At 34.7% G+C, this 16,671-nt stretch overlaps 1 protein-coding gene across 2 annotated transcripts in view; it reads right to left on the minus strand.

Moving 5' to 3' along the window:
- The window catches only part of LOC145296681 (p21-activated protein kinase-interacting protein 1-like), a 37,087-nt gene extending 21,773 nt beyond the window's left edge, over positions 1-15,314 (minus strand). Inside the window, exons 1-4 of one of the 2 annotated variants that reach the window (XM_080142631.1) lie at positions 15,172-15,314; positions 6,251-6,419; positions 4,173-4,293; positions 1,825-1,952 (exon numbers count right to left, since the gene is read on the minus strand). In XM_080142631.1, coding sequence (XP_079998757.1) covers positions 1,825-1,952; positions 4,173-4,293; positions 6,251-6,419; positions 15,172-15,282 — 529 coding nt within the window. In that variant the 5' untranslated portion in view covers positions 15,283-15,314. Of the gene's footprint in view, positions 1-1,824; positions 1,953-4,172; positions 4,294-6,250; positions 6,420-12,125; positions 12,347-15,171 lie in introns of those variants that run through there. The other variant, XM_080142632.1, reaches the window with a different exon arrangement.
- Between the last annotated feature and the right edge of the window lie 1,357 nt (positions 15,315-16,671).

Below are 16,671 nucleotides of genomic sequence, written 5' to 3' on the forward strand. Positions count from 1 at the left end.
CCCTTGCAAAATATTCACAGCTACCAGCACCGTAAAGAACTTCTCTTTCTTTAGCAAAACCAAAACGTCTAAAACATCTCATCTGTGGAACAATATACCAGGATTTTCTTGTGTTTTAAAATCTCTTGATGGTTGTTGAAATTGTAAATAATTCTTATACATAAACACTGGAAGGAAGGTACTATTATATTTTTATTTTCACACAGAAGAGATGTTGCTAATCATTATGATTATGATAGACGCTTGACTAAGCTCCAATCTTTTGTTCACTTTGTATAACGTTCAGAACAAGATCCTACCTAGTTACAACCACAGCAAACAATTTTTCTTTATGTACCAAAAACCAAATGAAACTTCCATAAACAAAGTTTCTTTCCTAGAATATCCCATTTATTGAACAAGATACAAGTTTGCTTCCCAACTAATGACAGCAAGATTGTCTTCAAGTTTAATGTAAACAAATAAATGTCAAACTCAATTCTTAAATAATAAATATCCTTAAGTAATTAAGGAGAAAAAAAAACTTTGCTTGAATATGGCTGTTCAGTAGTAATATCACTGCACTAAACAGTTTTGTTTAAAAGGTGCTTGTCCAGAAAATGATGTTTCAGGGGAAATGCTGAAGACAGACACGAAAGTTATTTTTTTAGCATTATCTACCATGATTTGCTTTGTTTATTTTGAGTATTTAATGCCGAAATATTAATTATGTTGATTAGTTGTTTTTTTTTGTCTTTCTTGTAGAATCTTTTGTTATATTTTGTTGTATATTTTAATCTTTTTCAGAAATTTAATAATTTTTTGGGGTCGATTTTGTTAAATATCGACCTTAGACTATTCTCCTGGTAATGCTTTATTTGGGCCTGTTTACAGTCCACACAACCTAACACGGCATCTTCAAAGATATTGGTTCCATGACACATAACTATAAGAAACAACGTCATGCTGAACCATTTGAGGAAATTTTACTAATTTTTGCATCTGCCTCCTCCCCACCAAATAATCGAGGGGCTAATACATGACACTATAACTTCTCGTCCACATAGTACAATATTATAAAGCAAAAAAAATTAATATTCATATTATAAGCAAAATACATTCATTTTAAAAATCCAATTCCATTAATGTTTCATAAGATAATTTAACAGTTGTCAATATTTTGAGGATTTGAAATAAAAATGTAAAAAACAAGTGAAACATGCATGGTCCCCTGCGAGTGGACAGTGAACGAGGCATGAAAAAAATGATAAAGTTCAGCATTTACCCCACCCCCACTCCGTTTAGCCCCAAAAGTCCCCAAGGCCTTAACATATTTAAATTTGAGTTCAGCACCATGCAAAATTGCTAAATAGACATATACAGAAAACTTTGGACAAATATGGTAAAATAGTCCCAAAAATGGAGTGTTTTTATTAGCCCTAAAAGAGCCCCTGAGGTACACCTAAAAGTTATCGTGAAGTATAGACAAACAAAATTATATAAAAATTAGTTAGTTATAACTATTCAGAAAGTTTTATAAAAATCCAAAGCATCAATGTTTTTTTTTAATAAGCACGAAAGTGTTAATTTTAGCCATTTTAACCCGAAAGGTACCCCTGAGGTGGATGGAGGGTGGGGCAACCAGAGTTTTCACGGAAAATCAGTTTTGTTATTTTTTTTTTACTCATATCATGTTCAATGTTTGTGCAAAATTTCAAAAAATTCCAAGGCGTAGCAATTAAGAAAAGTGCAGACGGACGAACGGATAAGGGTGAATTTGCAGGTCCACCCTCCGAGGGACCAAAAAATGTATATTTGTAGAAACTTGACAAATCTTTAACCGACCTTTATACAGATTGGTAACATAGGCAGGACGACCCTTCAGCAAGTTCCATGCTCGGAGAGTTTTATCTTTCGATACAGTCAGAGCCAATTTCCCAGAAGGATGGACTGCTACACAATTGATGCCTTCCCTGAAATAGTAATTTTTTTTTACTTTTAAATTTTTTATGTTATCAATTATTTGTTATTAAAATCAGTTGATTTCAAAACATTCTTAAAAAAAAATGGTTCTTATCCAAAATTCAACCTAATTATAAAAACAAAAATGCAGAAAAGTCTTTATGGTGTACAAACCCATCACAGAACGAAAATATCATATTCCAAAAGTCACATAAATTGATCAAATAGTTTGGGTTTTTTTACTAAAAAAATGAAATTTTATGAAGAGCAAAGATGGTGTATCAGTCCACCATATTTATTAAATAAGGAGAGACAACTCAACTCAAACTACTGAGACACAGAAATAGAGATCAAAACTAGCATTGTAATGCCTACGAATTACGATTAAAAACTAAAAATTAAAAAAAAAAATAATTTTCTATTTAAAAAAAAAAACAAAAAAAAACTACTTGATCAATTTTTCGTCATTTTTGGAATATGACATTTTTATTCCCTGACAGGTATGTACAAAGATTTTTTTTTTTTTTTTTGTTAAGTTGAATTCTGTACAAAGAACCAAAAATTTTTAAATGGTTGGAATTTTGGGGGGGAATTTCTCATAACAAAATATTTAAAGAAGCTGACATATACACCAAAATAATGATTGATATAATTGAATATCAGTAAAATAATACAGGGTGTTTCAAAAGTCTTGGGAACATTACAAATGCGTATATCTCATGAACTATTCCAGGTAGAAAAATGAAACTGGTGTCATTTTAAAGCTTGCTTAATCAAGTTTTTGGTCATACTAATGATTTTCGTCTTATCTTTCCATGTGCAGTAATGGCGTTCTCTAAACAAGACAAGGCGTTTTGCGTCCTCCAATTTGCAAAGACTGAATCGTGGACATGTGTTCAGCATGCATTTCGCAGGAAATTTAAAAAAGAAGTCCCTGAAAAGAAACCCATTGTCAGATGGCATGCTAAATTTGTGAAAGATGGGTGTTTGTGCCCAAGTAAGCGAACAGGTCGCCCTTCAACTTCAGAAGATGCAGTTGAGCAAGTCCGGAAGCCTTTCAGCAGAGCCCCCGTAAATCAGTGAGAAGAGCCAGCAGGGAACTTCAGCTTGCTCCAGCAACTGTCTGGCGTGTCTTAAGGAAACGACTGCAAATGGTACCTTACAAGCTCAAGTTGGTCCAAAAGTTGAAGGACACTGATAAGCCACTTCGCCGTGACTTTTGCATTGCAATGCAAGAGAAGTTGGAAGATAACGGCTTTGATGACCGGCTTGTTTTTAGCGATGAGGCGACCTTCTATCTGAATGGCAAAGTTAACAAGCATAGCACTCGCATATGGGGTACTGAGTGTGACTTTTTCCTTTGGGGCTTTGTCAAGCAACAAGTCTATGTGCCGCCCCTTCCAAGAGATATTGACGAACTAAAGGCTCGAATAACGGCAGTTGTGGGAACCATTGACGTCAAGATGCTGGAACGCGTTTGGCAGGAAATGGACTATCGACTAGATGTCTGCCGTATGATGAATGGTGCTCATATTGAGCAAGTTTGAAGATTCCCCACAAAACTTGAAACTTTAACCTTTCCAACGGTACCAATTTCATTTTTTAACTCCTAATAGTTTTTGAGTTATTAAAAATCTTTATGTTCCCAAGACTTTTGAAACACCCTGTATAATCAAACTAAATTTAAAAAGATTTAAAGATTAAAATTTTAAATCCAAAGTAAATGTTAAAACTTTAAGGAAACTTGAACACATTTTTTTTTTTTAATTACATGAAAACATTTAAATAAATTTAAAAAAACTATTAACCTTTTAAATAAAAAAAAAATTTCTTGGAGATAAAAACTGATGAAAAATTAAATGATAGCTTTAAAATGTTTGTAGCTTATACTAAAAACTGATCTCTAAAACTATGGTACATTGTACTATATGTTGCATGGAAGTTCTAAGGAAGCCAGGCATCTCATTAAAATACTGATAATAATTATAAAGACTTATTGGGTAAAATTGCGTCAAATTTGACATAAAGAGACATTGGGATGAAATTTTGAATACTCATTATAATGTTTATATAAAATGTTTAATATAAAGTAGTACATTTTTAAGTAGCATTTTTAACTTTTTGAAAAAAAAAAAAAAAGTGTAAAAAAGAAAAAAAAGAAAAAGAAAATATGAAAAAGAGAAAGGAGAAAAAAAAGAAAAGAGAGGAAAAAAGAGAAAAGGATTACTGACTTATGTCCTTTAAATGAACGTAGACATTCCCAGGTAAATGTTTTCCATAAGCATAAAGTCCCATCTTCACTACAACTGAAGAGATGACTTCCTTGGTGGAATTGTAAATGCGTCACAGAGCCTGCAAATCCACAAAACAAATATTTAAAAATAAATAAATAAATAAAGCTGAAATGAGAAATTTTGATACAAATTCTTTTGATAAATAAAAACGTTCTCAGTCAAAAACGTTCCTTGGACTTCGGTAAAGATCGAGTTGAACTTCATATTCATTGTCTTATAATTTGTTGAAAAAAAAAAAAAAAAAAAAAATGTTTTGTCATTTTTTTTTTTCTTTATTTAATAATGTCCTATCCTTAACACAAACACCAGAGAACTCGGGTTTGATTATCTCCCTTTTGTCCATGCTAGGAGGTATTAAGATTGAGGGCCTATAAAAGCTGAAAGTTTCTCCCCCCATCCCTCTTGCCTCACCAGACACACTTGTTCATAATGCACACAAAAATAAAAAGTATGCAAACCACTTTCTTTCATCTTCTTCGCACACAGTCTTTTGTGCCAATGTACACGTTGTTACACATACAATCCAACAGGGGGTAAATTTGCATTAAATAAACAGTATTCATCTCTTGTTTTATATATTTGCTTGCATGATAAAATGATAATTTGGACTAAAAGATATCTATTCTCTCATATGTATTTTAAATAGAGACTAATCAATTTAATAGATATCCTAGGAATTTGTATATTTTGGCAGCAAGTCATTATTCAAGCATGTCTGAACACAACAGAGTTTTTCTTTTTTCTAATTTTTCTGGATATCTTTTCCATTCGCCGAGCAGTCTTTTTTTTTTATATCAGCTGGCATGTCGTATAAAATGGTGCCCAAAAGTTGTTGTTCAGCCATGTTCTTAAGCGCTTTCTATCGGTGTGTCTGATTATCATAAGTAGCAATTGTTGTCGTTGTCGTTTTCTTTTCCCTTGAGGCTTGGTGTATTTATATTTTTTTTTATATTGGTTATAAAGATGGCTGCAGGATGGTTAGTGGCGAATTATTTTTAATTTCGATTTTCTTATTTTATAGTTTATTTATTTAGTTTCTTGTTAGTTATTAAATACGGTTAGTATATTTGTCCCGGTGTTAAATGAGATCCGGTGAAAAAAGGGTTGTAGTTTTTTTATAAGTATGACTTCTAGTAATTTAGTCGTGTGCAATTGTTACGGTATCGAATTTTAGTATTGTTAGTTAAGATTTCTAATGTCAAACGACTGTAGGTTTTTATCATGGGATGTTAAGTGTTGTTTTATGGCGCTATTTTCAGCTAAATCATAGGTTAATCGTCAGAAGAGTGTTGTTGTGTTGTGGCCTATGTATGCGTTGTATGAGTTTTTAGAGTGGGTTCAGAGACATTCTTCGAAGGGGCAAATAAATTCATACACTACATTAGTTTGGTTTAGTGTGGTGTTAGCATTATTATTGTTTTTAATTATCAAATTGGAGGTTTTGAATTTAGTATAATATATTAGTTTGATCTTTTTGTTCTGGTCTATGGGTCTGGTGTATCATTTAATTAGGTTTGTTATTTTTTCATCTGTTTTGTAGTTAGTGTGTAGTTGGTTTTTATAGTATAGTTTGATGATGTCGTTTTTGTTAGGGTTCATGTTTTTATTGTGGAGTGACTTTAAATAGTTTTATGTGCTTATCAACGATTTTATTGGGAAAATTATTGTTTATTAGGGTTTGTTTTAGGTTTGTTAGTTCTTTGTAAAATATTTGTCAGGTTGATGCTATAGATCCTAAGAATTTTGTTGCTTGAAAAACAAAATAAAGTTATCTCCCATGAACAGCAAAATCAACTGTATACAATTCTACTAATATCATCACATAAGCATAAATTACTAAAAAAAAAAAAAATTCTACTGTGTACGGGTTGGGAAACCCCCTTCCCTTTCCTCATGTTAAGAACAACTTTTTTGTGTGTTTGAACATATTTAATTAACCAGCCTAATGAACATCAGAAACTGGAAGTCAAAAACAGCAATCTTGACTATAAGCCAATGAATAAAAGCCAAGTCACCTGTATGTTGAGTCAGCGATCCAATTAGTCTACGGCTTTTTAAACTATACAACCATATTGTTTCATCTGTTCCTCCAGAGGCTAAAAATCCTCGTCGTTTAGACACCGCCACATGTTTTATGCTGCTCAGGTGTGAATGATCAGTGAAACTCTCTTCCACCTGCCATTTCTTAAAAAAAAAAAAAAAAAAAAAAAAACATTATTATTAAACGGTATTATCAATCACTGAATGCATGTACATAAATTAGGAATGTAAGTAGTCAATGGAAAACAATGTTGAAATCGAGATGAATTTTCTAACACACAAGATGGCCTAGGACGATCACTCACCACATTGCATGTGAATTTTGAAAAAAATTTTCTAGTCAAGGAAAAGAAAACTATGACAACTGTTTTGTTTTTTTAAGATGTCAAAGTTTATAAATGAAAAAATACATATTATGGTCTTTAACATTTAAAAAGAAAAAAAAATGAAAATACAATGGTAATTACAGAGCTTTTATTTTCTACTAAATTAATAAAATAGAGTAAATTTTTCCCCTCTATTCCAATAACCATAGGACTATAAACACGGGCACTATCTATAATTCCAATATGATTATGCTTCCTATCAATAACTGATGCATGTTTCTGGAAATTAAGAGTCTTTCATTCGATTTTAGAAATTCCTACATTAATTCAAATAAACATGATTTTAACAAAGCAGTCATACTAAGAAAAAGTGGGCGTAACTTTTATTCACTCAAAAATATCTACTTCCACTCTCCCATTAATCACCAGGAATTCTCCTTCATTGGATACATTTTCGTCTTCATTTAATCTTCTTATTCCATGATACCTCTTACCAAAGACTTTCCTCAGTAAATACAGATCACTCCCTACAGCTTAGGAGCTTATTTTTACAGAGTTCTGATCGGCTGACTAAAATCCTATTCTTGAAATAGATGAATATATATGGAATTGTCAAATACTAAACAAATATAGCAACTTATACTCCTCCATTCAGTAAAACGCCCAAGGTGCGCCTATCAGTGAATGCCGATGGAGCTGTCTAGGTACTTTTTGTGGATCAGAATACTTCTTCATGGGCCCTGACTTGCAATTTCACTTTCCGATCTTGGTGTCACATTTCTCACAGAAAGAGAGAAATACCTAACAAAAAAATGGGAAGGGGGGGGGGCAAACAATTTGTACTTTCACCTAACAATTTTTTTTTTTTTTTTTTACACGGTGGTCACCACTTATCAAGGCCCGGAAGCCACTCAGGGATAAGGGTTATTGCAAGTACAGTACATTAGTATGGAGATTTGATGAAGTGTTTACTTAAGGGGGCGGTTCATTAGGAATTTGTTAATGTTGGACTTGAAGACATCCAAGTTGTAGTCAGGTGGGAAGCAGGCAGACGGAACGGAATGAAATAGGCTACATAAAAAATAAAATTTATAACAAATAAATACTACCAAAGTGTTTTTAGCTGAAGTATTAGTAGTGTTTGTTTATTTGTGTCTTTTTTTTTTGCAGTTTTTATGTTTGTAAAAAAGGTAATAAGCAAAAATACTGAAAAAAAATCATATATACTTGCGTATAAGTTGATGTGCATTTTAAGACCAAAAAATTGTGTAATTTTAGATATTACTTGTGTAAAAGTCGACTATAGATTCTATGGTCCATCTCATGGCTATTTCTTGCACAGATAATTTCCTTTTTGTCTTTTTTAAAACATATTATAAATTGTTTCTCGGCATCCATAAGTGATAATACATGCATTTATGCAAGTGTGGTCTATTTGATTTTCATGCATAGAACCAACCTGTTGCACATTTACATGCAACAAATGCCAATGTTGCTAATCAGACATTCTGATCAATGACATGTTGTAGATTCCAGGCGCAGTTACTGTTTGTTGACATAATTCATGTCACATACTATAATAATGTAAATGCACATATTGAACGAGCCGTAATATACTGTAATAATGTGAACACATGTGTCAAGTGCCTTTAAATGGTTTCATTAAATTGTTAAAACTTACTGAACTTAGGGAAGAACATATTGTAAACCGTACATTTATTAAACTACTAAAAAACGTCATTCGCCCATGTATGGAGTATTGCTGTCACATTTGGGCTGGTGCATCTGCTACTAGTCTCTCGCTCCTAGCCAAGGTTAAAAAAAGAGTCGCCAATCTGATAGACCCTGAACTGACATCTAAGCTTCAGCCTCTGTCCTATCAACAAAACGTTGCATTCCTCTGCCTGTTCTACAAGTATTTTAATGGTGAATGCTCTGACGAACTGCAGACACGTGTGCCCCAACGACGTAGACACCCTCAACAAACCCGACAGGCAGCTAAATCCCACCCACACACAGTTGAGATCCCTAGATGTAAAAGATCTTTCTACTCCAGTAGTTTCTTCCCCAGAACCGCTAGACTCTGGAATTCCATTCCAGGTTCCTGCTTCCCTAACTGTACTGACATGCAGAAGTTCAAGTGCAATGTGAACCGACATCTTGCTGCCCAAATCCCAACATAATGCCCCAGTAGTTGCTGCCCCTGATAGTAGCCCCTTACACCAAAGTGGCAATGTGCCTTGTTTGGAGTGAAAATGTAATAAAAAAAAAAAAAATTTTTTAAATATCATTACCGAATACATCTTATCGAACTTAGGTCTATAGCCACGTCTAGAGAGTGGACATTGTGAGAGCTATTCCACTTATTAAGCCTCCCACTGAAAAATCATGCATATGCTTACATGCTGGCAAACACACTGCAGTGGGATTCGGAAGGAGTGCTGTTAATTACTAGGTTTACCAGTATATATCATGTGCACAAGCAAAATGGCATTTTCTGTTATGATCAAGCGCCAAGTCGCTCTTTAACATTTCGAAAAACATTAACTATGTATAAGCCAAAAAAAAAAAATCATATGACATATTGCTCCCTAATGGCAATAATTATACAGGGGAATACTTCTTTTGATGCCAAAGAAACTCATGAGATGAAAGTGGAACATCTCAGTTCTCGTCCTCAACATTTTTCGAAAACCTTCATTTAATTAAAATAAAGAAAAAAAAATTTTTTTTTTCTTTATTTTAATTAACTAATTAATTAATTTAATGAACCCAACAAGTGTTTATTTGCATGTCTAGCTGTACAAATGAAGTATAATATTTGCCGTTTGTGATTAAACTTTGATATTAGTCAGAAATTGACAGGTTAAAGGCGTCAAAAATCACACAAATTTCGTCTAGAAAAGTAAAAGTCAGTGGCATGCTTCTTTTTATCCGGAAAACGTGTTTACTTCGCCATTTGAAGGAGATTTTGAAGTATTTAAACTGTCAATTTCTGGTTAAAGTTTAAAATCAAGCATTATTGTTCACTTGTCTATCTGGACATACGAAACAGTACGTAATCTTTAGACGCGTTCTTGGCCTTTTGGTCAAGATCAAAGTGTAGTAACAGTAAAAGGAAGAAACTGTATCGGGATTTAGTGGAGGGGACCGCGAAGGATCCACTTTGTAGGCGGATGGGATGGTCGATGGAGGTTGTCCGTTCTCAATGGTGTTGGGCGCCGGGACGGGAGATTCTGAATAACTCGGAATTCTCCCTGACTTGGCGACTGGTCCGAAATGCGCTGCCCCTCTTCGACGTACTTTTCCGGTATAAAGAACATACCAGGCGCTTCTGTCCGTGCTGTGACGAACGCGAGCCCGAAACAATCGAGCACGTGTTTTTTAGTTGCAGCCGGATACAGCCCCTATTAAAGTACGTCGAGGGGGTAACAGCTCGCATCAATGCCGAGTGTCTGCTCGATCTCGACGTAGGAACTTTTGTGTACAACATGGAGCCGCCGTTCCCCAGGGAGGAAAGTTTGGTTTTCCTGGCGATCCTAGCAGTAGCGCGCATGACCATTTGGATCACGCGCCTCAAGTTGGTCCACGAAGGGACATCTGTTCCTGATCGGGATCTGATCGTTTACTTTAAACATTTGCTTAAAGTAAAGATCAGATGCGATTGGAAGAGGTTGCCTAGAGTGGAATTTGACAAGAGGTGGGTGCACAGCACTAGTTTGTGCATCCGTCAAGGAGCCAAGTTTCAATACGTGTTCCCTCCTTAGGCATGGCATGGGCGGTGCTGGGTCCTACGGAACCCATCCCGCCTAGGTTAGCATTATAAGTTCAGTAAAGTAACTCTTGACTGGTGGTACAAATCCTGTTCCTGATTTTATTTTTTGGTATTAGAGAACCTCTGAGTCTGCCCAACCCCCCCTGCTCCTCATCTTTATTTTCTGATGCCCCCGGTCATCCCCCTACTCAGAGGTCACCTTCCTACCCCTTCCATCCGTTGCTTTATTTTTTTCCACCTCCATTAAGGCGACTTCCCCAAACCCCATTAGGGATGCTCTGCTTGTTTTCGGTTCCCCGGAAAACAGTGGGGGATCTAGCCACATAGAATAGTACAGGGGGGTCTTACTAACAACACATTAGTAGTTTTTTCCTTATTTTTGAAATGAACATTTTCATTAGTTTTTTTCCCACTCCACGAACATTTTATGCCAATTAATTCAAGAACTCTTTCTAATGAAATCGAACTTTATTTTCTCACACATACACACACACAAAAAAAAAAAAAAAATAAAATAAAATAAAATGCACATACAACATACAGAAATGAATATACAAATTGTACATAGTTAAATTTTACATTGAACGCTGGGGTTATTAGTTAGATTAGGATCCACAGAGTGATTGAGGTATTTTGGTAAATGTTGCCAGTCAAGAGTAAGACTTCAAAGTCTCATCTGTTACATAGTCAAAAAGACCCTGTACCCTCCCCCTCCCAATTTCTTGTAGGGCCTTGTGCCTAATTTTGTTGAATTGAATTTTTTGTACGTTTTTTATGTTCAATGTTTTCTTTCTCAATAAAATATATAAACAAGATCAAAGTGTAGTATCTGTTCTTCAGATGCTGCACTTCATTTTCTTGTTCTCTTTCGGTGGAGGAGAAATCCTTCACGACTGAGACAATTTTTATTTTTGTACCTTTTCTCCACGTTAAAAAACGACCCTGGTGTCTAACTCTGCCCCGTGGAGAGGCATAGTAAATAGGTACAATTATATCAAGAAAATGGGAAGTTAATTAGAATTATTCAGACAAATAGTTTTTGTTGCCACACAGTGTCAGAAATTTTGTGAAAATAGCGAATAATTCCACCCCATCTTTCCAAGCTTATAACTCCTCGAAAAATGCAATTCAAGCCCTATTTTTTTTTTTTTCAATTAAAGGAGCAAGGACCAAGATTTCATTATAAAAAAAAAATTAAAAAAATAAAAAAAATAAAAAAAAACGTGTTTTTTTTTTTTAAAAAGGTTTTAAACTTCGGACTTTACAGGTAAAATTCTACGAGAACAATATGTTCTTTTTGTTTTAAATTTGAATATATTATGTATTGACCTTTTCTCTTCAATTTGTGAGTAATACGCTCGCTACTCATTAATTAGTTTTCTTTTTAGTAAAAATTAGCAGGTTTCATTTCCCAACGTTGCCTAGGATGGAATATAAAAATAATGATGATTATTTTTATATTCCATCCTAGGCAACGCTGGGAAATGAAACCTGCTAATTTTTACTAAAGAAAACTAATTAATGAGTAGCGAGCGTATATTTTAGCGTCCCAAATTTCGTTTTGAAAAAAAATTAAATAAAAATTAATCTTAGTAAAACAGGGTTCCCTTGCATCGCCGACGACTCCTGCAACGGCGCCAAAAACATTTATAAATAAAATATGGCGATTCAGAAAAATAGGCGACTTGAATTCCACCAGAAACGGTGTCAGATAAAAAGTTCACATTGATATAAAAATGTTCCGCTTACTAAACCGAACTTTCTGTTTGCATTCATTACAAGTACTCCGGAAATCACTTTCGACGTGGAATAAAAATAGACATCCTTTTTCCTGTTTTTCCATGAATTTTATTTTGGAATAGACGAAATAAAATAAATTTTTGGCGGACCTGAACGACCATTCCCTCTGCCATAAAATTATGGCGATTTTGCAGAGACGGCCAGCAGTCCAGCAGTCCAGCACCAGCACTACAGGCCGACCCAGTACTTTGAAGAGAGGGGGACACGCCAAATATCTACACCGGTGAAAACGTGAATTCAATTTTTAAAACGAATCATTACATATATTTAAGTATTTATTTAATATGAAAACGAACGAATTATATTTATAACTTTTTATTTAACAGAAAAACGAACAAAATAAAAACGAAACGTGAAACGTAAATAACGTATAAAAGCTATACTGGTGTCGGATACATCTAATTAGGCGGGGGAAAACGTGTCCTTTTTCACGCCGTCTCGGTAATTTCAGTTTTCATGATAAAAAAAAAATTATAAACACCCCAACCTCCCCATGTTAAGAACGACTTTCGGAATAAACTCCCCCTCCCCGAACATCGAAAGTAGTTCTTAACATGGGGTGACTGATTGGGGGTGTTTATAGTACGCTGGGGCAGGTCGTAAAAAAAAAATAAATAAATAAATAAAAAAATTTTTTTTAAATACCAAATTTTTTCTGCTAACATGATTAAGTCTAATCTTTGATAATCGTAGGAAAAAAAACGGTACTTGTACAGTTTAGTCAAGACATTAAAAAAATGAAAATATCGAGAAAAAAAAAGGGTTATATTGCATGTATCCGTTATAGAACGAAGTTCTCCGAAAAAAATTTCACTTAATTTCATCAATTTTTTTTTTTTTTTTTTTTTTTTACAGCGAAAAAACAATATGATACCGAGCAAAAGGTTCGATTTTTAGGAAGAAAGCTAGAATTAAAGATGGGGAGGAGTATCGGTGCTTTACACGGAGTTATCTCCCCTGTGTCGTGTTTAGCAAATTTCATAATGGCTGACTTCAACGCGCTCTCATCAGAACGTGTTTTTCTGCGGTAAAAAAGACTCGATCAAATTAAATTAAATTTTTTTTCGGAGATCTTCGGTCCAAAACGGATACGTACAATATAACCATTTTTCGATATTTTCATTTTTTAACGTCTGTACAAGTACCAAAGAAAAAATTTAAAGATGAAAAACACGCATTTTTTAGGGGATGGGCAGTGGACACTCTTGTATAGGTCCGCCAAATTTTTTCCCTGCCAATATGAAATTTAGGTGTGTTATCGACGATAATCCGCAGAAAAAAATAAGAAAACGTGAAAAAGGAATTAATTTCATGTCAGGGGGGAAAGTTCGTTCAAGTCCGCCAAATATTTTAATATCGATAAAAAAGAACACATTTCTAAAGAAATGGCAGAAACACTAGAGGAAGACCTCCAATCTGTAGTGGAATGGGGACAAAAGTGGTTGGTCGCGTTCAATGCTGCCAAGACTAAACTAGTTTCATTCAATAATTACAAGAAACCCTCTCTACCACCCATAGCAATGGCCAACGACTCTTTATCTGAGAGTCCATCTTTCAAACTCCTTGGCCTAACGTTCACAGGAAACATGAGTTGGAACAATTACATTGAAGGCATTGCCAGGGCCGCTGCAAGAAAGGTAGGCTCTCTCTACCGTGCTAGAAAACTACTAACACCCGAAAGTATCCTGTACCTCTATAAGGCCACCATTCGCCCATGTATGGAGTATTGCTGCCACATCTGGGCTGGTGCATCTGCTACTAGTCTCTCGCTCCTTGACAAGGTTCAAAAGAGAGTCGCAAACCTGATAGGCCCTGAACTGGCATCTAAGCTTCAGCCTCTGTCCCATCGACGAAATGTTGCATCCCTCTGCCTTTTCTACAAGTATTTTAGTGGTGAATGCTCTGACGAACTGCAATCACTTGTGCCCCCACGACGCGAGCACCCCGACAAACCCGACAGGCTACTAGATCCCACCCCCACACTGTAGAGATCCCTAGATGTAAAAGATCTTTTTACTCCAATAGTTTCTTCCCCAGAACCGCAAGACTCTGGAATTCCATTCCAGGTCCCTGCTTCCCCAACAGTACTGACGTGCAGAAGTTCAAGTGTAACGTGAACCGACACCTTGCTGCCCAAATCCCTACATAGTACCCCAGTAGTTGTTGCCCCTGATAGTAGCCCCCTACACCAAAGTGGCAATTTGCCTTGTTTGGGGTGAAAATGTAATTAAAAAAAAAAAAAAAAAAAAAAAAAAATGTATACAATTACGCTTTCGTGTTTGGAAAAGAATTTAGGGCCCTGAACTACACAAACCACGTGTAGTCTAGACACGTGGGTTTTGTACTACGCTTTCAGCGTCCCAAATTCTTTTTTCAATACCATTTTAAAAAGTGATAGCTGAGGGGGGGGGGGGTCTGTTAAGACAATAGATAAACTGGTGCTTATGCACCTACGTTACCGTGCTATTTTTAAAAAGTATTTTCAAGTTAAATTCAAGCTTTACGATATACCTTTTTTTTTTATCAAATTGTTAGGTGAAAGTATAGAATAATTACAAAACAACCTCCCATGTGAAGAATGGCTATCTAAATAACGTTATTCTTTCAGTACGGTAACATACGTGCATAAGTACTGATAAACTTTTTCAGGCTTCCGACTAAGCAAGCAGAAAAATATCGGTGTTATTCAGTTGCGCAAATGGGCTCATACCTTTCTAGGAACAAAGTATATAAATACATAACCAGAGGTACTTGTACAGTTTACATTTCAGATAGAATTTTCGGTATTTTTTTACGAGAGTACACATTGTAGTATAAACGCCCCATGTTAAGAACAGCTTTCGCGGTTGGGGGGGGGGGGTATTCCGAAAACCGTTTTTAACATGGGGATGTTGGGAGTGTTTATGCTACGCCGCTGGGTACTCTCGTAAAAAAAAATACCGAAATAATTTTAGTCACATATTTTCATTACTTGTCTTCATGGATAAAATCTCACCTTTCCGACTACTTTGACACGATAAGCTAATAAAATTTCTTCATAGGTTCCAAGGATAATTTCCAAATTTGTAGGAGTTGAATCCATCTTTGAACACGAGGTAACTACCATAACAGAAAATATGTGAGAAACGTCACAAATTTCTCTGTACTTAAAGTCCACTAAAATCTGTGACGTTTCAGACGGTAAGTCAAAGAGGAGATAACTATGCAATTTGTTTAAATAAACAAAACTAAACCGTAACCATTTAACACTAAAAAGTATTCGTCCGGGTACTGAATTAAGAGGCCAGAATAGTTAACATTCTAGAATTCGTATACAATAACAACAAAAATAAAAACGGTAAATATCCAGATCCGCTACTAGAGAACACCGACCACTCTAATTTGTTTCTGTATAGGTAATTGAGGTCGCTGACAACGAATCTGAGAGTCAAACTTGGGGCAAATTTACCGTTTGCATGGTATTTACCCCTGAACCCACGAACTACTTTCCACCATTTTGCAGCTTCCGTTTAAGCTACACGCGTGCACGCTGTAGCATAGGCACCGCCAAAAATGGCCGAAAAATCAAGTTGTTGTTTTTTAAAACGAAATTACATTTATTAAAATCCATTATTTCTGAGTAACTTTTTTTTTCCAGAAAGATAAAACCCTGAATTTTATCATATAGAAAACAGAATAATGTAAAACTTTTTCTACTATTTTTAATTAAATTTTAAATGTTAAATTTTCCCAAAAAGTTAACAATTGACATTTTTGTCTAGCACAAAAAAAATATAAATATTTAAAAAAAAAAAAAAAAAAGGGTTTTTGAAATAATTAATTTATTTATTTGTTGTCTAACTAAGATTTAGGGTGATTTTCTATGAGAATATGCAAAAATATTATAATATAAGTACCTGGATTTCAAATAATTCCACTTATTCATATAGGCAACCAGTTACTTCGCGTCGATCTAGAGTCCAGATCGACAATATTTAAAAACTATGGAAGACCAAACAGACCAAAAAAAAATTTATTTTTCAGTGACGAAAATTTCAATGTATTATTAACGCTGAGACTGACCAGTACCAGATGGGTGACCATTTGTATGAGTTTGTTTTTAATGTGTATGTGTGTGGTAGCCAGGCTCCCCAAAATGGGGGGAGGCAATTTAAAGCAGAATAAAAAAAATATTATTTCAGCGCGTTTGGTCCCCCGTAGTCGAAAGGCGGCAAACGTTTTCAAACGGGATCGAAAAAATGATGTTATTTTTAACACAAAGGGCACAATATTTATCGAATTTTTTTGTATCGATTCTTCAAAGCATGCCCTGTTTAATAATGGTCATGCATTATTCGGCTCGCTAAAAAAAAATTGTTAATTTATTTATCAAAGATTTTAAAATGGCTTTTTTCGTATAAATATTAAAAAAAAATTTTTTTTTGTTTTGCTTAACTTAAATTAATTATTTTACTTAACATATTCACCGAATTTCACACTTCAAAACTCAAAAGCG

This window comes from Euprymna scolopes, chromosome 17 (assembly GCF_053919585.1).
Source record: "Euprymna scolopes isolate OS-2025 chromosome 17, ASM5391958v1, whole genome shotgun sequence".
Taxonomy (NCBI): domain Eukaryota; kingdom Metazoa; phylum Mollusca; class Cephalopoda; order Sepiida; family Sepiolidae; genus Euprymna; species Euprymna scolopes.